The 20655-nt window shown below is 46.6% G+C and overlaps 1 protein-coding gene across 1 annotated transcript in view; it reads right to left on the bottom strand.

Moving 5' to 3' along the window:
• DDX11 (DEAD/H-box helicase 11) overlaps positions 1–18079 on the bottom strand; it is a 31766-nt gene extending 13687 nt beyond the window's left edge. Inside the window, exons 1-8 of the mRNA XM_036252460.1 lie at positions 17885–18079; positions 17468–17615; positions 10397–10645; positions 9853–9939; positions 9394–9551; positions 1496–1541; positions 429–536; positions 99–186 (exon numbers count right to left, since the gene is read on the bottom strand). Of these exons, the coding sequence (XP_036108353.1) occupies positions 99–186; positions 429–536; positions 1496–1541; positions 9394–9551; positions 9853–9939; positions 10397–10645; positions 17468–17611 (880 nt within the window). The 5' untranslated portion in view covers positions 17612–17615; positions 17885–18079. The remainder of the gene's footprint in view (positions 1–98; positions 187–428; positions 537–1495; positions 1542–9393; positions 9552–9852; positions 9940–10396; positions 10646–17467; positions 17616–17884) is intronic.
• Positions 18080–20655: the final 2576 nt, after the last annotated feature.

Here is a 20655-nt window from a genome sequence, read left to right as displayed (position 1 = left end):
TGGTCCACGCCCCCTCCTGCCCCTCATTCCCAGGACTGCCCACGGCCGCAGGATGGCCCCAGAGGCGGCTCCTTTAGCTCAAGGGCGCAGTTGGCTACCGTGTCTGCGCCTCTGCAGCTCCACGCAGCGGTCATTGATCAGCTGCACAGAACCCAGGTTTTTCACATCTTCGTTTATACACAGATTCTGTAAGACAGAGGAGAAAGAGTTCTAGAAACGGGCTGGCTAAATGACACACAGCAGCCCACTGGGCCTCCCAGCCCCGCCTTCCTGTTTCCTTCGAAGGGTCAGAAGGCCAGAGAAGGGGCCATCTTCCCCCTGCTCGGCCTGCCTTGGGCCCATCGTCATTCTACACCTGGAAGAGGAAGACGAAGGCACAGGGAAGGGAGCAGATGGCACCTGGGCCGAGACGCCCAGCCTCCGTCTACCTGCCGAGAGCCGAGGGAGACGAGCCGGGTGTCCTTGCCGAAGGGGCTCTTCTGCACCTCGTGCACAAACTGGGCCAGCTGGGAGTGGGTCCGGCTGCAGTAATAAATCTGCTCCGAGGAAAAGCAGGGGATTTCAGAGACAAAAACATCCTCAAATATCCTCTGCACATCAAGAATGCCATGGCCGGACAGGCTGAGGGAATGGGCAGAGTGGCCACCAATACCCCAACCTACAGCAAGGTGACCCTGTCCCACAGATCTTAGCAAATACAGGGCCCAGGGCTTCCCCACCTCACCCTGAACTCCTGAAGTTCAAGAGAACGCCCACAAGACGGGGCTCCTCCCACCGCACATGCTCAGCCACTAATGCAAGTGGTCCCGTGCTCGGTCACCTTAGGAAGGGGTATTTCCCTGAGTGGTGACTCTTGATGAGGAAGGAATCCTAAGATTCTGGGAGTGTGTAAGGGGCTGTTCCACACACACCTCCCCAAGGACGGGGCTGGCAGTAAGGGGGAGGAGGCCGAGCCGAACACTCGCTCTCTGTACTCCGCCAAGATTTAGGAGAGAAAATGAAAAAAGGGGGCGGGGGGTGGATATCTCATTTCAACAGAGAAAGCAGAAGTCTTACGTGAATGAAACCAAATGATTTGAATTTATCGGCACCACAAATGCCCCACAGCTCCCAGACAAATGAAAATATGAACAAAAGAGGAGCATGCCATCAGACATCCAAGGGCAGAGGACTCTCCCTCTGACCCGCCCCGGCTTTCCCTAGCCCCTGGCACCGAGAAACCCAGGATCCTTGGCCCAGCATGGCTGTTCTTCAACGTCCTGGGGCGCATGAGCCCAGGCATCGCTCCCAGGAGAGGTCACCCCAGGTGCCCAGCCTGCCACGTGAGCACCTTGAGACCAAGGTCTGGATCTGGGAGACAGAGTCAGGGGGCTGGAGGCGCCTCATCTACAGGAGAGTGAGAAACAGCTGGAGGGACTCTCGCCTTCTCCCCAGGGATAGAGAGCCCTGGCCTCAAGACCAATCACAGCAGAAAGCTCAGGACGTGGCATCTTACCTTAGTTATATGTTCTTCCTCCAGGTCATCCTCATCCTCATCTAATCTGAGAGGCAGAAAGACAAAACACAGAAAAAGATTCTTCTCAGCGAACTCAAGTCAACTAGGAACACACTTACTGAGCATCTGCCACATGCCAGTGACCAGCCCTAGACCTACACCAACAGGAACGGAACTGAGGACTGAGCTCTGAGCCACGAGGGGACGGACCCAGTCCAGCAGCGAGGATCCACCAAAGCAGCAGGTGCTCGTTTGCTCTCGGTCAGACGCCCCAGGCTGACACCAATGCCATCCTCCTCTGCCACTCAGAAGAGGACAGAGGAAGGGCGTGGTATTCCCAAAGCCTAGCATCCATGTCTGTCATCAAAGGTTACTCTCCCCTCGCGGTGCAACCTCCAGCAACTGGACGTCTGTCAGCTCCAAGAGAAATTGTCACCTCGGAGGCTGGGACATGCTGTGCTCTTTGCCTGGAAAACTCTGCCTCCTCCTTCCCCCCTTTTACCTAGCCAATTCCCAGTCAACCTCAAGATCTCTGCATAAATGTCACCTCCTCCAGGCAGCCTTCCTCAATCTCCCCTGGCAGGCTCGGCTGCCCTGTGACACACTGCCACGGTCCCTGCACCTGTTCTTTGTGGTACTCATCTCATTCAAAACCGTTTCTTCTGTCTCGACCACGCGATCATGTCCACAGGCAGGACCTGGGTGTGTCGTTTCTGAGGAGCACCCCACCCCTCAGCCTGCACACAGCAGGAACTCCATGACATTTCCTGAGTGAACCGCAGCTGACTGACTGAGTGAATAAAAGATGCTGTCACTCACGACCACATGAATCTGTGCTCCCTTCGTGCCTCCATCTGCCCTTTCTGGAAGGAATGAGCCCATCAGCACTGGGGGCTGGTAAGTCAGCCCTGCACTACTTGGCTGGATGTTTAGACATTACTAATCTAAGCTCCTTAGAAAACACAAAATCCTTTTACAGATACATTCTACCTTGTATATAAGGTAAGGCCATCATACGGATTTTTTGTTCACGTAGCAATTCAATTTTTTTTTAACAAAGCAGAAATGCTCACTCATTGCCTTGTGCTATTAGAAAAGGAGTTGTTTGTAGGGTCGGCTTCCTGGTCAGTAAAGAACAGTTCAGTCAGCTTTGTCTGAAAGGTCGAGATTTAAATCACATGCCACATGGCTCAGTTGGTTGGGTGTCGTCTGGTGCACTGAAAGGTTGCAGACTCGATCCCTGGTCAGGGTACATGCCCAGGGCATACAGGAGGCTGCCAATCGATGTTTCTCTCTTTCATTGATGTTTCTCTGTCTCCCTCTCCCTTTCTCTCTCTCTCTCAAAAAAAAATTCAATAAAAATAAATCACATGGTAAACAAACAGCAGGATCTTGGTGCAAGGCTGGGTGTGTGAAGAAATGAAGAGTGAACATCTTGCACTCAGAATTGGTTGTGTTCTGAGAGGCTCATGTGCTCTCAAATGGGAGGACATCAGAAGTTGGACATGCCCATCTGTAGGATTAAGGCTCTGGGCTGGACCCTAAGGAGCCCTTCGTTTCTTTAACTTCAGAAACTCCACTCAAGCTCTTTACCTGGTTCCCAAGGGGCTCTAGAGGAGGCAGAAGAGTGGACAAGCAGGCTTGGAGGCAGATGGGAAAGGGTTCATGGAGCACTTGTTGCTTCTATCTCCCCACAAGTGGGATGCATAAAGCAGTCTGGACATCTCAGCCCTGGGCAGGGACAGACGTTTTAGTATGAATCCAGGTCCTGAAATCTGAGCTTAAAGGCAGGCCACTGAGTACCAACAAAGAAAAGCCCAGAACCAGATGATTTCACTGGAATTCTACCAAATATTTAAAGAAAAAATTCCAATCCTCCTCAAACTCTTCCAAAAAACTGAAGAGGGGGAAACACTCCCAGATTCATTTTATGAGACCAGCATCAGTATGATACCAAAGCCAGATAAGGACACTACAAGAAAGAAAACTACAGGCCAATTTTCCTGATAAACATAGATGCAAAAATTCTCAACAAAATATAAGCAAACCAAGTTCAGCAACACACTAAAAGGATCACACACCGTATTCAAGTGGGATTTATCCCTAGAATGCAAGGATGGTTCAACGTAAGCAAGTCAATAAATATGATACACCAAATTAATACAACAAAAGATAAATACTATATGATCTCAACAGATGCAGAAAAAGCATTTGACAAAATTCAACATCCTTTCATGATAAGAACTCTTGACAAACTGAGTATAGAAGAAATGTACCTCAACATAATAAATGCCACATATGACTAGTCCACAGTTGTAACATCATACTCAACAGTGAAAGGTTGAAAGCTTTTCCTCTAAGATCATAAAGAAGATAAAAATACCCACTCTCACCACTCCTATTCAACACAGTACTGGAAATCCTAGCCAGAGCAATCAGGTAAGAAGAAGAAATAAAAGACATCCAAATCAGGATGGAAGAAGTAAAACTATCTGTTTGTAAATGACATGATCCTATATATAGAAAACCCCAAGGACTCTAACAAAAATTTAGAACTAATCAATTCAGTAAAGTTGCGGAATACAAAATCAACATACAAAAATCGGTTGCACCTGGCCAGAGTGGCTCAGTTGGAGCATCATCCTGTACACCAAAAGGGTACAGGTTCAATTCCCAGTCAGGGCACATACCTGGGTTGCAAGTTCAACCCCCCAGTAGGGGCATGTATGGAAGACAACTAAACAATGTTTCTCTCTCTCTCCCCTTCCCTCTCTTGTTCCCTCCCTCCTTTTCCCTTCCTCTCTCTAAGCACGGTCTTGGGTGAGGATTAAAAAAAAAAAATCATTTGGCCCTGACTGGTTCTGCTCAGTGGTTAGAGCATCAACCCACAGACCAGAGAGTCCTGGGTTCAGTTCCCACTAAGGGCACATACTTCGGTTGCAGTTTGTCCCTGGCCCTGGTTGGAGTTGTGTGGGTGGCAACCACTTAATGTGTCTCTCTCACGTCAATGTTTCTCTCTCTCTTCCTCCTTCTCTCCCTCCTGCTCTATCTGAAGAAAAATGTCCTCGAGTGAGGATTAAAGAAAAAAATCAGTTGCATTTCTATACACTAACAAACTATCTGAAACAGAAATAAGGAGTCCTGGCCAGTTTGGCTCAGCAGTTAAAGTGTCGGCCCATGAACCAAAGAGTTGCAGGTTCAACTCCGGTTAGGGGCATGTGCCTCAGTTGCAGTTCGGTCCCCAGCCCTAGTTGGGGTTGTGCAGAAGGCAGCCAACTGATGTCTGTCTCTGTCTCCACCCCCCCACTCTATCTGAAAATGGATGCAAGGATATCCTCGGGTGAGAATTTTAAAAAGTAATAATAATAATACATAAATAAAATAATTCCATTTACAATAGCACCAAAAACAATAAAATACTTAGAAATAAATTTAACTAAGGAGGTGAAAGATCTCTACACTGAAAACTACAAAACATTGATGAAAAAACTGAAAAAGATACAAGTAAACAGAAAGATATCCTGTGTTTATAGATTGGAAGAATTAATTTTGCTAAAATGTCCATACTACTTAAAGCCATCTTCAATACAATACCTATCAAGTTTCCAGTGGCATTTTTTACAGAAATAGAAAAAAAAAACCCACCTAAAAATCGAATAGAACCAAGAGACTGCAAGTAGCCAAAGCAATCCTGAGAAGAACAACAAAGCTGGAAGCATCACACTTCTTGATTTCAAACTGTACTACAAAATCATAGTTATCAAAACAGTATAGTACTGGCATTAAAACAGACACACAGATGAAAAATAAATCCGTAATGTATAGTAAACTAATACTTGACACAGGAGTCAATGGGAAAAAATAGTCTCTTCAATAAATGGTGATGGGGCCCGGCCAGTGTTGCTCAGTGGTTGAGTGACGACCCATGCACCACGAGGTTGCCGGTTTGATTTCTGATCAGGGCACCTGCCCAGGTTGTGGGCCCGATCCCCAGTGGGGGGCACGCAGGAGGTGGCCAACTGATGTTCTTTCTCATCAATGTTTCTCTCTCTCTCTCTCCCTCTCCATTCATCTCTTTCTAAAATCAATAAAGAAAAAAATTTTTTTTAAATAAATGGTGGTGGGAAAACTGGATATTCACATGCAAAAGAACTGCCCTGGCTGATTTTGCTCAGTGGTTAGAGCATCGGCCTGCGGTCCAGAGAGACCCAGGTTCAGTTCCCACTAAAGGTGTGTGCCTCGGTTGCAGTTTGTCCCCGGTCCTGGTTGGTTGTGCGTGTGGTGGCCACTCGATGAGTCCCTTTCACATCGATGTTTCTCTCTCTCTCTCTCTCTCCCTCCCTCCCTCCCTCCTGCTCTATCTGAACAAAAAATGGAAAAATGTCCTCGACTGAGGATAAAAAAAAAAAAAAATGAAACTGGTCCCTTATCCTACACTACAATTAACTAGAAATGGATTAAAGTCTTAAGTGTAAGATCTGAATGTGTAAAACTCTAGAATAAAACATAGGGGAAAAGCTCCAACGTTAAATTCATCTTGGCAGTGATTTTTTGTACGTGACACCAAAAACACAAGCAACAAAAGCAAATATAAACAAGTGGCATTACTGAAAAGCTTCCTCACATTTCTGTTTTTCTAAATACATAAAGTGCTAATTTAAAAATAAATATTTCTGTAATCAAATTGCAATAAATACATACATACATACATAAAAATAAAACTTAAAAAAGTACAGCAAAAGAAACAACCAACAAAATGTAAAAGCAACCTCCAGAACTGGAGAAAATATTTGTAAACCATGTATCTGATAAGGGCTTAATATCAAAAACATATAAAGAACTCCTACAACTCAATAGCAAAAAAGACAAATAATCCAATTTAAAAATGGGCCAAGGGTCCCGCAGGTGTGACTAAGTTGGTTGAACGTAGCTCCATGGACCAAAAGGTCACTGGTTCGATTCCCAGTCAAGGCACATGCCCAGGTAGCGGGCTCAATCCCCAGTAGGGGCCATGCAGCAGGCAGCCTATCGATGATGTTTCTCTCTCTCTCCACCTCTACCTTTCTTTCTCTCTAGAATCAATTTAAAAAAATAAACACTAAAATAAAAATATTTTTTGCCCTGGCTGGTTTGGCTCAGCAGTTAGAGCGTCGGCCCTTGGACCAATGAGACCCGGGTTTGATTCCAACCAAGTGCATGTACCTCGGTTGTGGTTCGTACCCGGCCCTGGTCAGGGTCACACGGGAGGCAACCAGTCAATGTGTCTCTCTCGCATTGATGTCTCTCTCTCTCTCTCTTCCTACTTCCTAATCTATTTAAAGATACATGGAAAAATATCCTCAGGTGAGGATAAAAGATATATATGTTTTTTTTAATGGGCAAAGGACTTAAATAGACATTTTTCCAAAGAAGATATATGCAAATGGCCAACAGGTACATGAAAAGATGCTCAGCATCACGAGTCACTAGGGAAACACAAATCAAATCCACAATGATACCACCTCACAACTGTTTAGAAGGGCTATTACCAAGACAAGAAATAATAAGTGTTAGTAAGGCTGTGAAAAAAGGGGAACTCTTGTGCACTGTTGGTGGGAATATAAACTGGTGGAGCCACTATGGAAAACAGCATGGAGACTCCTCTAAAAAGTAAAAATAGAATTACCATGTGGTCCAGCTGGTGTGGCTCAGTGGTTGAGCGGTGACCCATGCACCAAGAGGTCGCCGGTTCAATTCCTGGTCAGGACACATGCCCAGGTTGTGGGCCTGATCCCCAGTGGGGGACAGGCAGGAGACAGCCAATCGATGTTTCTTTCTCTCTTTCTCTCTCTCTCCCCCTTTCTCTCTAAAATCAATAAAGGAAAAAAAATTTAAAAAAAAAAAGAACTATCATTATGATCCAGTAATACCACTTCTGGATACCTAATTGAAGGAAATAAAATCAGTATCTCAAAGAGATACGTGCACCCCCACGTTCACGCAGCATTATTTACAATAGCCGAGACGTGGAAACAACCTAAGTGTCTGTTGAGGGATGAATGGATAAAGGAAATGTGATAAACACACACAGGGGAACATTTATCAGCCACAGAATAAGAAGGAAATCCTGACATTTGCAACAATATAGAAGAAACTTGAGAGCGTTATGCTAAAGAAATAAGTCAGACAGAGAAAAGACAAAAGCTGTATGATTTCATTTGTGGCATCTAAAAAATCCAACTCATAGAAACAGAGTAGACTGGTGTTAGCTGGGGGGTGGGAGTGAAGGTGGTCAAGGGGTACAAACTTCCAGTTATAAGATGAAAAGTTCTGGGGGTCCAATGTACAATGTACAGTATGGTGACTATAGTTAATAATAGTGTATGATGTACTTAAAAGTTGCTAGAACAGATCTTAAAAGTTCTCACCATGCACACACACCCCTCTTACTTACGTGAGGTAAGATGTGTTAACTAGCTTTACGGTGATCATTTTGCAATACATACATATTACCAATCATCACACTGTGCTCCTAAATTTACATGTCATGTTAATTGTATTCCAATAAAGTAGGGTGAAAAGTCAGGGCGGTTGGGACGCAGGGTGTCTGTGGAGTGTGGACTTATCCTTCACGAGACTCAACGAAAGGTTTCGGGCCTTGGAGTTACTTCCAACAGACACAGTGACCACGGTGTTGATGACACATGGGGCACATGGGGCCTGTTGTTACCTTTAGAGGAGCAGGAAAGACCTCTTCCACGCTGGGGGCCTAACAGGGTTATCTGTAGAAACACTCACGCCTTAGAGAAGAGCCACTGAACCCCAAGGCCAGAATGACCTTTCTAATGAGCAAGTCCCTCCCTTGCTTAAAATCCCCCCTAGCCTCCCACGGCGCCGAGTAACAGCCAGCCCCTCTCCGCCAGCTCCTCGTCTCTGCCTCCTTCTCTGTCTCTTCCTCAACCACTCACTGCTCGGCGCATGGGCCTTCCCTCTGCTCCTCGAACACAGCAGCCCGTTCCGCTTCCAGACCACTGTACTCGCAGGTGTCTGACCAGGACTCTTCTCCCAGGTCTTCCCATGGCTCTCTCACCCCTCGGGCCTCGGCTCAAACACCACCTCCTCAGAGGGTCTGTCCTGACTTCTCCACCTGTGGGTGCAAGCCCACAGCCACTCCTGCACCCTGTTTTCCTGCCCTCATAGGTAGATGTGCCACTTGCAAGTAAGGGCTGTTTTCACCTGTACAGTAGTATTGACTGTCTCCCTCCCCTGAACACAGCTCTCTGAGGACAGGGGCCATGCCTGTCTCATTCCCTCGCTGTCCACAGCATCTGGAAATGTGCCACATGAATAACAAAGGAGGGTCACACGAGGGGCAGTGTGGTCCAGAATGAGCCGAGTTGCTGTGTTTCCTGGTTCCCGCTATGTTACAGCCCATAAATTAGAAACCTATAAACCTGGACCCTCAGGCGGCTTATCGTGAAAAGAACAGCAGCTACCTTGATGGTTTAGGTCACAAACCTTACCCAGCGTAGTTTAGTACTTAAGAACCTGAGATCTAGAGCTGGGCGGGCAGGTTCAAGTCTCAGCTCCCCGCTGCCCGGCCTTGTGGCCCTGGCCAAGGCACCACACCGTGCTGGGCCACAGCTTCCTCGGGTGTAAAGGGAGGACACAAATACCGTTGTGAGGGTAACGGAGTTAACCCGTGCAGCCGGTGCCCGGCAGAGAGGGCTGGCCATCACTGTCACTGTCACGCATGCGCCTGAAGGAGGAGCCTGGCCGAGAGGAAAGAGGCAGTGGCTGGCATTCCAACCCTTCAGATGCCCGAAGGGTGCCGAAGAACCTGCCTCTTTCTGGGCACGAGGAAGCAGCGGCCTCACATGCCCACGGCAGGGCAGTGCTGGGCGGAAGCGCCGTCTCACCCGTTAGTGGTTCCTTTCTCCTCCTCACTCTCGTACTCCGAGAGGACCAGCTCCTCCTCCCCGGATGCCAGCTGCTCCAGCGGCTCGGCCTCTGTTCCCGCTGCCAGTATGTCCCTGCTGAGGCGGAGGAGATGCTCGGTCTCTACTTCTTCCTGTCTCTGTACAGGAGCATTGCAGGCGGGGAGAGAGAACAAGCTCAGTACTGGTGCCCCCACCTCCCCCCCAGTCAGCCTCCGTATGGCTATCCCCAAGGACAACACACACGGGCCAGTAACGCGGGCTTTGCTGCTTTACTGGTACCAGTGCCCCAGGTACCAATACCTCGGCTCAAGCTCCCAACCACTGGGCGACAAGAACTTAGCCGGTGGGGCTCAGGGAGAGGAGCCGCAGGTCCTGGCACTCACCCAAAGCAGCCACACCTCGGGGCCCCAAGCGGCCGCTCCGGGAGAGGACACCCACCTCACGCTTGGCTGCGTACTTGAGCTGTGTATTGTGACGGAGCTGCCACAGGCGTTCTTCTCGCTTCTTCCTCCTGATCTGCTCCTTCTGCGGGGGAAAAAGCCGTAAAGGAGACTCCTGCAGGAAGCCCCAAACCAGGCCTCTTAGAGCTGCTCAGCCTAGTGCCTCTGCACACTCGGCCGTTCTCCCCTGGCCAGCACTCAGCACCAGACCCGGCTGCTCCCAGTCCCAGCCTCGGCTCACTGCAGGAAGGCTGTGACCCCTCCCAGAGCACATACTCTCAATCAAATGCATTCCTTAGTTGAGTTTGTAGCCACGAAACCATGTTGCCAATGGCAACAGTGAGGGGGGTCCCTTTCCCAGGTGGGACTGAATGGGAACCGCCAACCCCTGTCTAGAGAAGGCTGCGGACATCAGCTGCCGGGAGGGCTGAGAGGCACTGCAAAGGCGAAGAACACAGACGTCTGAACCTTGTAACCAACCCCAAATCATCACTGAAGTCCTGTCCCTGGGTCACTCCCACTTCCTGTTACCCCGATCCCACCTTTAGTCGGTCCACCAGGTCCCTTTCTTCTTTCTTCTGCACAAACTGAGTAACCCAGTCAGGTTCCCCAGCAGGCTTCAGGGTGTCTGGGGTCTCTTGACACGAGGATGAAATAAATGGGGGCTGGTCCTTCCCTTCATTTGAGGGGGCAGTTCCCGTTGCAAGGAGCCGTGCCTCCTCTTGCCGCTTCTTCTGCTCAAAGTCACGGAGCCAGGAAAGGGCCCCACAAATAAGACTTAAGGATTTTCCCTACAGGGGAAATAAACCTATTTTCAGAAATAGAGAACAAAAAAACAAAGCTTCCCAAATGACCTTTGCCATTTTTCTAAAGCTTCAAGGAACACCTGACTTTAACTATCAGAGAGTACTCTAAGACCAGCCTGAGGAAGGAAAGGAAGGGAATTAGCAAGAGAATAGCCAGGAAAAGTAGGACGAAAGAATAAAAAAACGAAGCCCTCTGCTTAATTATACAACTCACTGTTCCTAAAAGAATTTAAAGTAGCTTAAGGTTACACATAACTACTACAAGTTAACATAATTAGAAGTGAGAAATTATATAAATAGCCCCCAAAAGAATTAGGGCAAAAAAAAAAAAATGCAGAGCATGAAATCCCACCCATGAGGGGCGGCCACACCTGCCTCTACCTTTAAGGCAGCCAGTGTGCAGGCAGAACAAGATCAGCCCCTAGTCCTTGTTCAAAACTTTGCCAAAGCAAACCAATAGCTCTCAAGAACACAATTCTTGATTTAAAGACCGAAATTTTCCCGGTGTTATGGGTTGAATCGTGTCCCCCCCAAAATCCATATGTCAAAGTCCCAAACCCCGGTGTCTGAGAACATGGCCTCACTTGGAAGCAGGGTCACTGCAGATGTATTTAGTTGAGATGAGATGAGCCCTAATCCAGTATGACTGGCGTCCTCATAAAAGGGGGACATATGGACACAGAGGCACGCACAGAAGGCAACCTCAGGGCCAGGACAGCCACCTACAAGCCCAGGTGAAGGGCTTGAACACATCCTTCTCACAGCCTCAGAAAGAACCAACCCTGCCACATCGTGACTCCAGACTTCAGCCTCCAGACTGAGAGAACACGTTCCTGGTTAGGCTCCATGTCTGTGGGATGTTACAGCAGCAGCACAGACCAGCGCCCTAGACAGGCTGCTGCATGTTTCACAAAGCTGCTGCTTCTGGCATCCACAGGGCAGTTCACGGCAGGTGTGTCTCCGTAGGGGCCAATACCTTCAGGTCCAGGCCATCAGCTCCCCAAGCCTGCTTAACCCAGGGGTGATCTCGGAGTATCCAGAACGGGGTTCTGAACCTAATTTGGGCTTGAATGAACTGCAGGTGAAAACGCTTGTGCGTCCAGAGCTGGGGGAAACAGCAGAATGTAGTGGTTGAAGCTTCCGACGCCACAGCCAAAGACTGGCTCCTCCACTTATAACTCTGTGAACTCAGGCTAACCGCTCTAGGCTTATTTCCACAAACGCAAAACAGGAATAACAGCAAGTCCTTCCTTAGAGCTGCTGCAAGCATTCCGTTAACATACACAAAGGTTAATACCTACACCAAGATTAGAAGAACACCTGGTACATCAATGAACAACTGGAGCCTCTTTTTAATTTTGCTATTATTAAGTCATAATAAAATCATTATTAACTTGAGATGAGGATCTATTAGTGTTCATCAAATTCTCAGAAGGCCTTGTGACAGACTGACAGATACTTCTGAAGAACGGAGGGCTCATGTATCTTGACAAAAGCCCATCTGTTCCATTTGTCTGTTTCTGACAAATACTGAGTGGCAAAGACTTGCAGACAGCAGTCTCCAGGAAAACCCGGGGCAGCTGTTCTATGCCACCTGGGAACCGGAGCCGTCAGCTTCAACTGCCATCAAGCTGGGAGCAGGAAAGACGGCCCCCATAAGGATGGCCCGTCCCCCATAACAATGGCCCGGGGACAAATGCTGGTAAGAGAGCCAGCACCCTCCTCCTGAAAGCCAGCTGAGGAAGCTTCTGACGGGATGGTCAAAGTTATCTTCCAGAAACAATGATGGGTACGCGGGAAAACCAAGAAAAAAGATCATTGACGCCCTGTAGGTCTATATTCTGTGATGAGACCACAAAAATGTTAAGACTGGAACATTCTAAAAGGATGTATAACCAAATGGCCACCTTAGTTATGAAACTTAATAAAGTACCCACAGTACACCTAGCATTGTTCAGTGCTATTTCCTGGGGGTTTGGCTAACAGTTAAAATAATTTATGCAGAGACAAGTAAATTCATTCCTTCTAAACACCTACATCGTAGCAAACACTGGGCTTGATCCTGGGAACAAAGAGCTCGCTAGAAAGTACCCACAGGCACAGACTTAAACACGACGTGAAGGGCTTCTCAGATGCCTGCGGCACACGGACCCAGGTTCTAGGACTCCCAGGACTGCACTGCTTTACAAGGCACGGTGGGCACAAGGCGAGAGGTCAACTCAATGCGGCAGGCTCCTGAAAGGCTTAAAGAGGCGACTCTTAAAGGGAAAATAGGCATCACCTATTTTCTAAAGGGGGGAACGGGCAGCTGAGGACTAGCAGGTGAGGCACAGCCTGTACAGCATGGCACCCCTGCAGGCCACGGGGCACAAGGACAGGAGGGAGCTCTTAGGGGTGCGATGTGGAAAACCTCGAATGTGAAGGTCACTGAAGTACACAGATGAGGTCTCAGAACCGAGAGCAGCAACGTGAAGGGCTGCGTGGAGGAAGAGGATGCCCGGAATGGGCAGGGGGCTAAGGCGGAGAGAGCGGAGGGAGGAGGTGGGCCTCCAGGTTAAAGAGGGTGGAATGAGCACGTGCTCTTTCACATCCTCTTCTGAAACACACTATAATTACAGCAAAGAAATAAAAGAGGCTTACGCCCACAAAAACAAAGAAAGTGGAAGGGACAGTAACAAGCTTTCAGAGAGAAAGAGAGAAATAAAACTGACTTAGAGTGAAGGACACTGAGCCTAGGTGCCGACACAGGTCTCCCCAGATTCCCCCCAGAAAGGCCCAGAAACCAGCAGGACTAAGGTATGGCACTGAAAACAAAAGGATGGACTGAACTGCTTTTAAGGAATAATTAGATCCGCAAGTGGCATCCCCACTCCTCATAGAAGATGGGAAGTTTCTTCTCTGGTGACGCTGCGCAAGAGGGCCCTGGAGACGGCAGGCCGAGTGGAGCACGGGGAACGGGCTGGGCTGATGGTGGAGCATGAAGTGAGACTGTGTGCCCAATGCCGCTTCTCCAGGACACCCCCAAGAATACTGGCTGTCAGCCCAGCCCGTGTGGCTCAGTGGACTGAGCGTTGTCCCATGGACTGAGAGGTCCCGGTTTGATTCCCGGTCAGGGCACATGCTCGGGTTTCTGGCTCGATCCCCAGTGGGGGGCATGCAGGAAGCAGTCGATTGATGTTTCTCTCTTACAAAGAACTTTCTGGGGTCATGGAAATGTTTTGCATCTGGATCGTGGTGGTGGTGATATGGGTACTTACACCTGTCAAAACTCATTGAAATTGTACTCTTAAAAGGGGTACATTTTATACAGCGTGGGGCAAAAGTAGGTTTACAGTTATTTGTATGAAAAATAATATAGTAATTAATAAATAATAATAATACAAGAAGAAACTGTTTCACATACTTGCAAATGTAAACCTACTTTTGCCCACCCCTGTATGTCAACATCCTCAAAAAAGTTAATTTAAAAAAAATAGTAAGCAAAGGGAAATTGCAGGGCAATAGCTGTGAAGCAGGTCTAAGGAACAACTAATTGAGATTAGAACAGATGGAGGGAGGACTTCAAGGAAGACTCCAGGCTAAAATGGAATTGATTATTGCTATGGACTGAAATGTACCCCGCCCCCCAATTCATATGTTGAAGCCCTAACCCACTCATGACCATATTGGAGAAACAGCCTTTGAGGAGGTGAGTAAGGTTAAGTGGGGTCATAAAGGCAGAGCCCTGATCTGAGAACTGGTGGTATCTCTCTCGGCCACGTGCAGACACAGCAAGAAGGTAGCAGTCTGAGAGCCGGGAAGAGTCCTCACCAGGAACCAAACCCTGCTGCAACCTTCATCTTGGACATTCCGATCTCCAGAACTGCGAGAAAATAAATTTCTGTCATTTAGGCCACCCAGTCTATGGCCTTTTGTTGTGGCAGCTCTAGCAGACCAAGACAAGAGTTTTACGTATGGAACACAGGTATCCCACGCTTACTGAAAGTTCCCATTAGGCAAACTGAGGTCTTTTGTAAACAAAGCGGCAGAAAGCGAGCTTCTAAAAAGTGGAAGATACTCTTCACTTAGGAAAGTTTCACAGGGATGCTCTACAGCTGTCCCCCAGGATCCACGGGCAGTTACTTCCAAGACCCTCAAGGGTACAAATATCTGCAGCTGCTCACGACCCTGATATAAAATGACTTAGCGCCCAGGCCGTTTGGCTCAGCAGTTAGAGCGTTGGCCTGCAGATCAATAAGTCAAGGGTTCGATTCCAGTCAAGGGTACGTACCTAGGTTGTGGTTCAGTCCCCAGCCCTGGTCTGGGTCGTGTGGGAGGCAACCAGTCGATGTGTCTCTCTCACAACAATGTTTCTCTCTCAAATCAATGTTTCTCCCTCTCTCTCTCTCTGAAGATAAATGAAAAAATATCCTCAGGTGAGGATTAAAAAAAAAAAAAATGACTTAGCATTTGCACATGACCTATACACATCCTCCCGTATACTTAAATCATGTCTAGATTACTTATAATGCTTAATTTCATGCAAATGTTATATAAATAATTGCTATAACACATTTTTAGGGAATAATGACAAGAATAAAGTCTGTACGTGTTCAGCAACTGTCACTGGCCTAACTACATAGTACATGTCAGCAACAAGGTGGCTTTTTTCCCCTAATATTTTTTATCTGAAGTTGGTTGAATCCATGGTGCAGAACCCACATATAAAGGCCAACTGTACATGTGGATAGCATGGAGACCTGTATCATATTGGATGATGTGTGATGAACTGGCGTAAGTATATTAAAAACTAAACAAACTTTTAAAAGGTAATTATTACCTCTAGAAAAACAAAATTATTCATGGAAAAAATAATCACGGTATAATGACTTAGCAGAGACTAAAAACAGCTAACTACACCAGGAGAGGGAAGGAATAGAAACAGTAAGAAAGTTACACCTTATTCAACACAAGAGGAAGGTACCAATGACTAAAATCAATAAATCAAGAAGTGGCAGCAGATAGCTTAGCATTTCAAAATGTGCTGTGCAAGTATATTTCTTAAGAAACAGACAAAAGAATTGAAAGCACCTACCCAGAGAACTAAATTTGATAAATTTGACCTTTTTTTAATATCTTCGCCCAAGGATATGTTCTTTTGTATTATTATTATTATTATCAGTGATTTTAGAGAGAGGGGAAAGGAGAGGGAGAGAGAGAAACATCAATGTGAGAAACATCAGTCAGTTGCCTCCCACAAGCCCCCCAACCGTGGATCAACCCGGCAACCTGAGTATGTGCCCTGACTGGGAATGAAACCCACAACCCTTTGGTGCACAGCACAATGCTCCAACCAACTGAGCCACACCAGCCAGAACGATAAATTTGACTTTGTAAATAACATGCATTATACTTTGATGAAAATTTTTATATTGCTTTAAACAAAGGAGGAGGATATGCTCAACAATGTCAAACGTCAAAGAGTGGTCAGAATAAGGACTTGAGATACTCAGATCTATTAACCAGGAAGTCACTACTGATCCTAAAAAATATTTCAGTGAGATGGCAGGGGAAGAAGTCATATTGCACTGGGTTTAAATGGAAGGTAAAAATGCTAGTAGAATAATGTTTTTTAAAACAACAAACTCCTCTGCACATTATATTCATGCCCCACATTTTGTTAATGGGCAGGACTTACTCTCTCCCACTTACTATATATATGAAAGAACAAAAATGAAACAATACAATACCCCAGTCCGCACTCTTCATGTCCCAGGAGATGATGTCATCTCAAGAGAGCATGACATGCTTCCGTTAGCAAGTGAGAGGAAAGGAATGAGTCTCTTTCTTTCTTTCTTTCTTTCTTTCTTTCTTTCTTTCATTCATTCATTCATTCATTCATTCATTCATTCATTCATTCATATTAGGAGCCTCCTGTGGGCCAAATGGGCCAAGTTCTGCTAGATGATAAGGACAAAGAGGTGAGGACCACCAGGTCCTTATCTTCCAGGAGCTCACAGCCTAGCTGAGGGACCTTCAACACATACATTTCACTATCATAGCTCTTGCTATAAAAGATAATAAAATACAAGAGAGAAGTAGGAACTGATTACTACAGCCCTAGCAATCCTCAGTGGCCAACAACTAAAAAATTCCTCATTCAGCCCTGGCAGGTTTAGCTCAGCAGTTAGAGCCTCGGCCCGCAGACCAGAGAGACCCGGGTTCAGTTCCTGTTAAGGGCATGTACCTCGGTTGCAGTTTTTCCCCAGCCCCAGTTGAGGTCATGTGGGTGGCAACCACTTGATGTGTCTCTTTCACATCGATGTTTCTCGCTTTCTCCCTCCCGCTCTATCTGAAGATAAATGCAAAAAATGTCCTTGGGTAGGAATTTAAAAAAAAAATCTTCATTCCAAGCCAAGAATAAAAAATGCAGGGGTCCTTGACTGGATCCCTCCAGCAATCAGTAACCTAGTTCCTGGAGAGTAAACCAATATGTTTAATCTGTGACTAAGCCAAAGTAATTTCTATGTTGTCCAACATCAAAGCAGTGTGTGCCCAGAAAACTCTGGAAAGGTTCAGTGCTATGCTTCCACGGCCACTCAAATTCTTATTTGCTTTTAGCCTAACTTTCCGTAGAACCTGGGGATGTGTTTAACAATTTAACAGAGGGAAGTGAGCATTACTCAGAAAGATAAGCTGAGAGAACTACTTTGCCCAACTCCAAACCACAGAAACCTCTGCATGGGCAAATAAGCATGCTAGGCTGCTTCTGACTGGTTGTAATTGGGGTCCCCAGGAGCCCTCTTGGGCCTGACTATGCATACTTACAGTGCCAGTTGGACTCTCAAATATCCCAATCTTGCCAGCCTCCAAAACCTGGTATAGCTCTGCCATGAAGTCTTTCTGGATGGAATAGGGTGTGAAGGGAAAAGGGAAATGGATGCCACCAATCTCCTGGGTTTTATCAGCCATGGTCCTAGAGGGGGGAAAAAATCTGGTAGTTCTCTGAAGAGCCAGAAAAAACTGGCTTGAAATCTAGAACAGTTCCTAAGAGCAGTCTCAATACTAGTTACGGAATTTCTCCTCAGGTTGTACATTACTGTGCAAAAGCAGAGACCATGTTCTCTCCATCACCTGCATATCCCCAAGAAGCCATACCAAATCATGCAATTCATCAAGTGACATTTATCTCTAGCAGAATGCAGCCTACGAAAGCCCCTGTACAGAAACGCCCCGCAATTTCACCTGGGATGCTTTTGCTGCTTGGAAACCCTTCTAATGCCTCTAGGAAAGGCGTGCAGGTTTCCTCTGGAAGACCTGTGCCCTGGGATCAGAGATGCTGTCTGTAATCACTTCTGCAGCATTCTTCCCGCACCTCTCCACGGGGCAGCATCTCCATGACAAAGCTGCTTCACTTGAACCTGCTGGGAGACCTGAAAGTAAAATCATGACACACAAGCAGAGAAATACAGTGACAGCTTTTCTTCCATGGCACAGGTTAACGAATCTATCCCTATTTTACAGATACCTTCAGTTTGCTTTAGTTCAGCCTACACTCTGTTTCCAGCACAAACCAGGGATGCCTCCAAAAACATGTGTCGGCCTCCAGACTGGCAGAGTTCTCTACACAGGGACTAAGTCTGGCTGGAAGAACTCCAAATACATTTCTCTTCTCTTGCCAGGCCAACGTCTAAGAAAGACTTCCCTGCTCCCTTTAATGTCGGTTTTTTTCCTCCTCTTCTGAACTTGATTTCTTCTCTGAGACGGCTTCTGCATACCCTTCCTTCCTTTCATCACCGTTTGGAGGACTGACTCTTCCACCCAGGTTCCCGCTCTCTCTTTGGAAGTCACTGCTCCAAGCTCTTATTTAACAGGCCCATCTTTTATTTATTTTTTAATCCTCACCCGAGGATATTTTTCCATTTATCTTCAGAGAGTATGAGAGAGAGAGGGAGAGAGAGAGAAACATCGATGTGAGAGGGACACATCAACTGGCTGCCTCCCGCAAGACCCCAATAGGAGTGGGGGATCGAATCTGCAACCCAGGTTTGTGCCCTTGACTGGAATCAACCCGGTGATTCATTGGTCCATGAGCCACCAGCAGGCCCATCATTTATAAGTACAAATGTTAGTAATCCGAAAACTATTTACTTTTTTGTTATCTAACTAGCCTCAGTAAGACTAGCAACAGTGTCGATTCATTTGAGGGGAAAGGTGGTTGTCATAATGTTCTTCCAGTAAGTTTAGGGGCAGCTCAAATGACTACAGAGGTGGAGGGATAACTATAAAAAGAGTGACTTTAAAAAAAACGAAGACAACAGACTGACATTCGTCAGAAGAGGGCGGGGGGGGGAGATAAACCACAGAACTTATATGCATGTGTACATAACCAATAGACACCGACAACAAAGCTGGGGATGAGGCGGGTGTGGGGTGTGGAGGGGGGTGCCAATGGGGTAAAAAAGGAGAAACATCTGTAACAATAAAATAAATTTTAAAAAAAAGACAAGCCCCGGCTGGTTTGGCTCAGTGGTTATAGTGTCAGCCTGCAGACCAATGAGTCATGGGTTTGATTCTGGCCAAGGGCACGTACCTCAGTTGCTGTTCATCCCCAGCCCTGGTCGGGGTTGCGCGGGAGGCAACCAGTCAATGTGTCCCTCTCATGTGGACATTACTTTCTCTCCCCCTTCCACTCTATCTGAAGATAAATAAAAAATATCCTCGGGTGAGGATTTTAAAAAAAGACGAGGACAATTCAATACTGAGAGGGAGGCATGTAATCAAATAACTATTAAAACATGAAGGGGGCCCTGGCCAGATTGGCTCAGGAGTCAGAGCATGGGCCTGCAGACCAGAAAGTCCCGGGGTCGGTTCCCGCTAAGGGCATGTACCTCGGTTGCAGTTTGTCCCCGGCCCTGGTTGGAGTCATGTGGGTGGTAGCCACTCGATTTGTCTCTCTCGCGGTGGATGTTTCTCTCTCTATATATATATAAAATAAAAAATAAATTAAAAAAAACATGAAGGGGAAGAAGAAAGGCGTCTAACAAACTTAGAGCACCTATGTGTCAAGTGCTCTACAGGTCCTTTTACTTTTATTCTCTCATTAAATCTGAAGAAAAACAAACAAACAAACAAAAAAACCACTGTAAGGATACAGTTGTTGCATACAGAGACTTACAGAAATGAAATAACTGTTCAAAGTCTCAGCTAATTAGAGGAAAAACAGGGATCCAAACCCAGGTCCATTTGACTGTTTTAGTCAAATTTAACTGGCTGCAGGAGATAACCAGCAGACACGAAAGGGAGATTTGGTGAAAGGATACCTACTAAGAGATTAAAAATTGGGACCATATGGGAAAACCAAGAATAGACGCCATGGACAGGATGGGAGTTCTTGCAGACTAGATCTACAGAGTAGTGCGATCTCAAGGCAGCTCCCAGAACCTCACCAACAAGTAAATACCCCTGGATTTGCACTCTCCTGCTCATTCACATGCCAGATGGAAACACTGACTGACTTTTTCTGCTTACTCACAGCTTTTGCTCATTCAAAACTTCAGCCTGCACACAGTCTCTTCAGCCCTCTCTACCTTTCAGCTTCAGCTCTCACAGCCAAGTGAAAACTCTTTTCATGTTTCTTAGTTCCAAATCCCAGGAGAACAATCTGATCAGCATCTCCTGCACGTTTAACACAGATCGCTGGTCAACCTACAGAGAGGTGAAGCACCCAGCATGATCTAATCAGCTTGGGCTTTGCACTTTGCATTCCCCAGAGAATGAGTCCTCCATGACAGCTCAGTTCTTCAGAGAAGCCTCTCCCTGTATTTGTGGTCAAATACTCTCCCTCCAAATACATGCATGTGCACACACACATACTGCTCTACTTTAAGTCACTCTTTCATTTCATTACCCTGTATTTAATTTCTTCCTCTCTCTTAGCATTCAACATATTTTATTTAGTCTTCCCCACTAGAATATAAGCTGCATAAAAGGAACCTTGTCTATCTTGTTCTTCC

The sequence above is a fragment of the Molossus molossus genome, unplaced genomic scaffold (assembly GCF_014108415.1).
Source record: "Molossus molossus isolate mMolMol1 unplaced genomic scaffold, mMolMol1.p scaffold_m16_p_10, whole genome shotgun sequence".
In the NCBI taxonomy this organism is placed as follows: Eukaryota; Metazoa; Chordata; class Mammalia; order Chiroptera; family Molossidae; genus Molossus; species Molossus molossus.
Note: the sequence above shows the minus strand (reverse complement) of the source record. Positions and strands in the feature narration are given on the sequence as shown.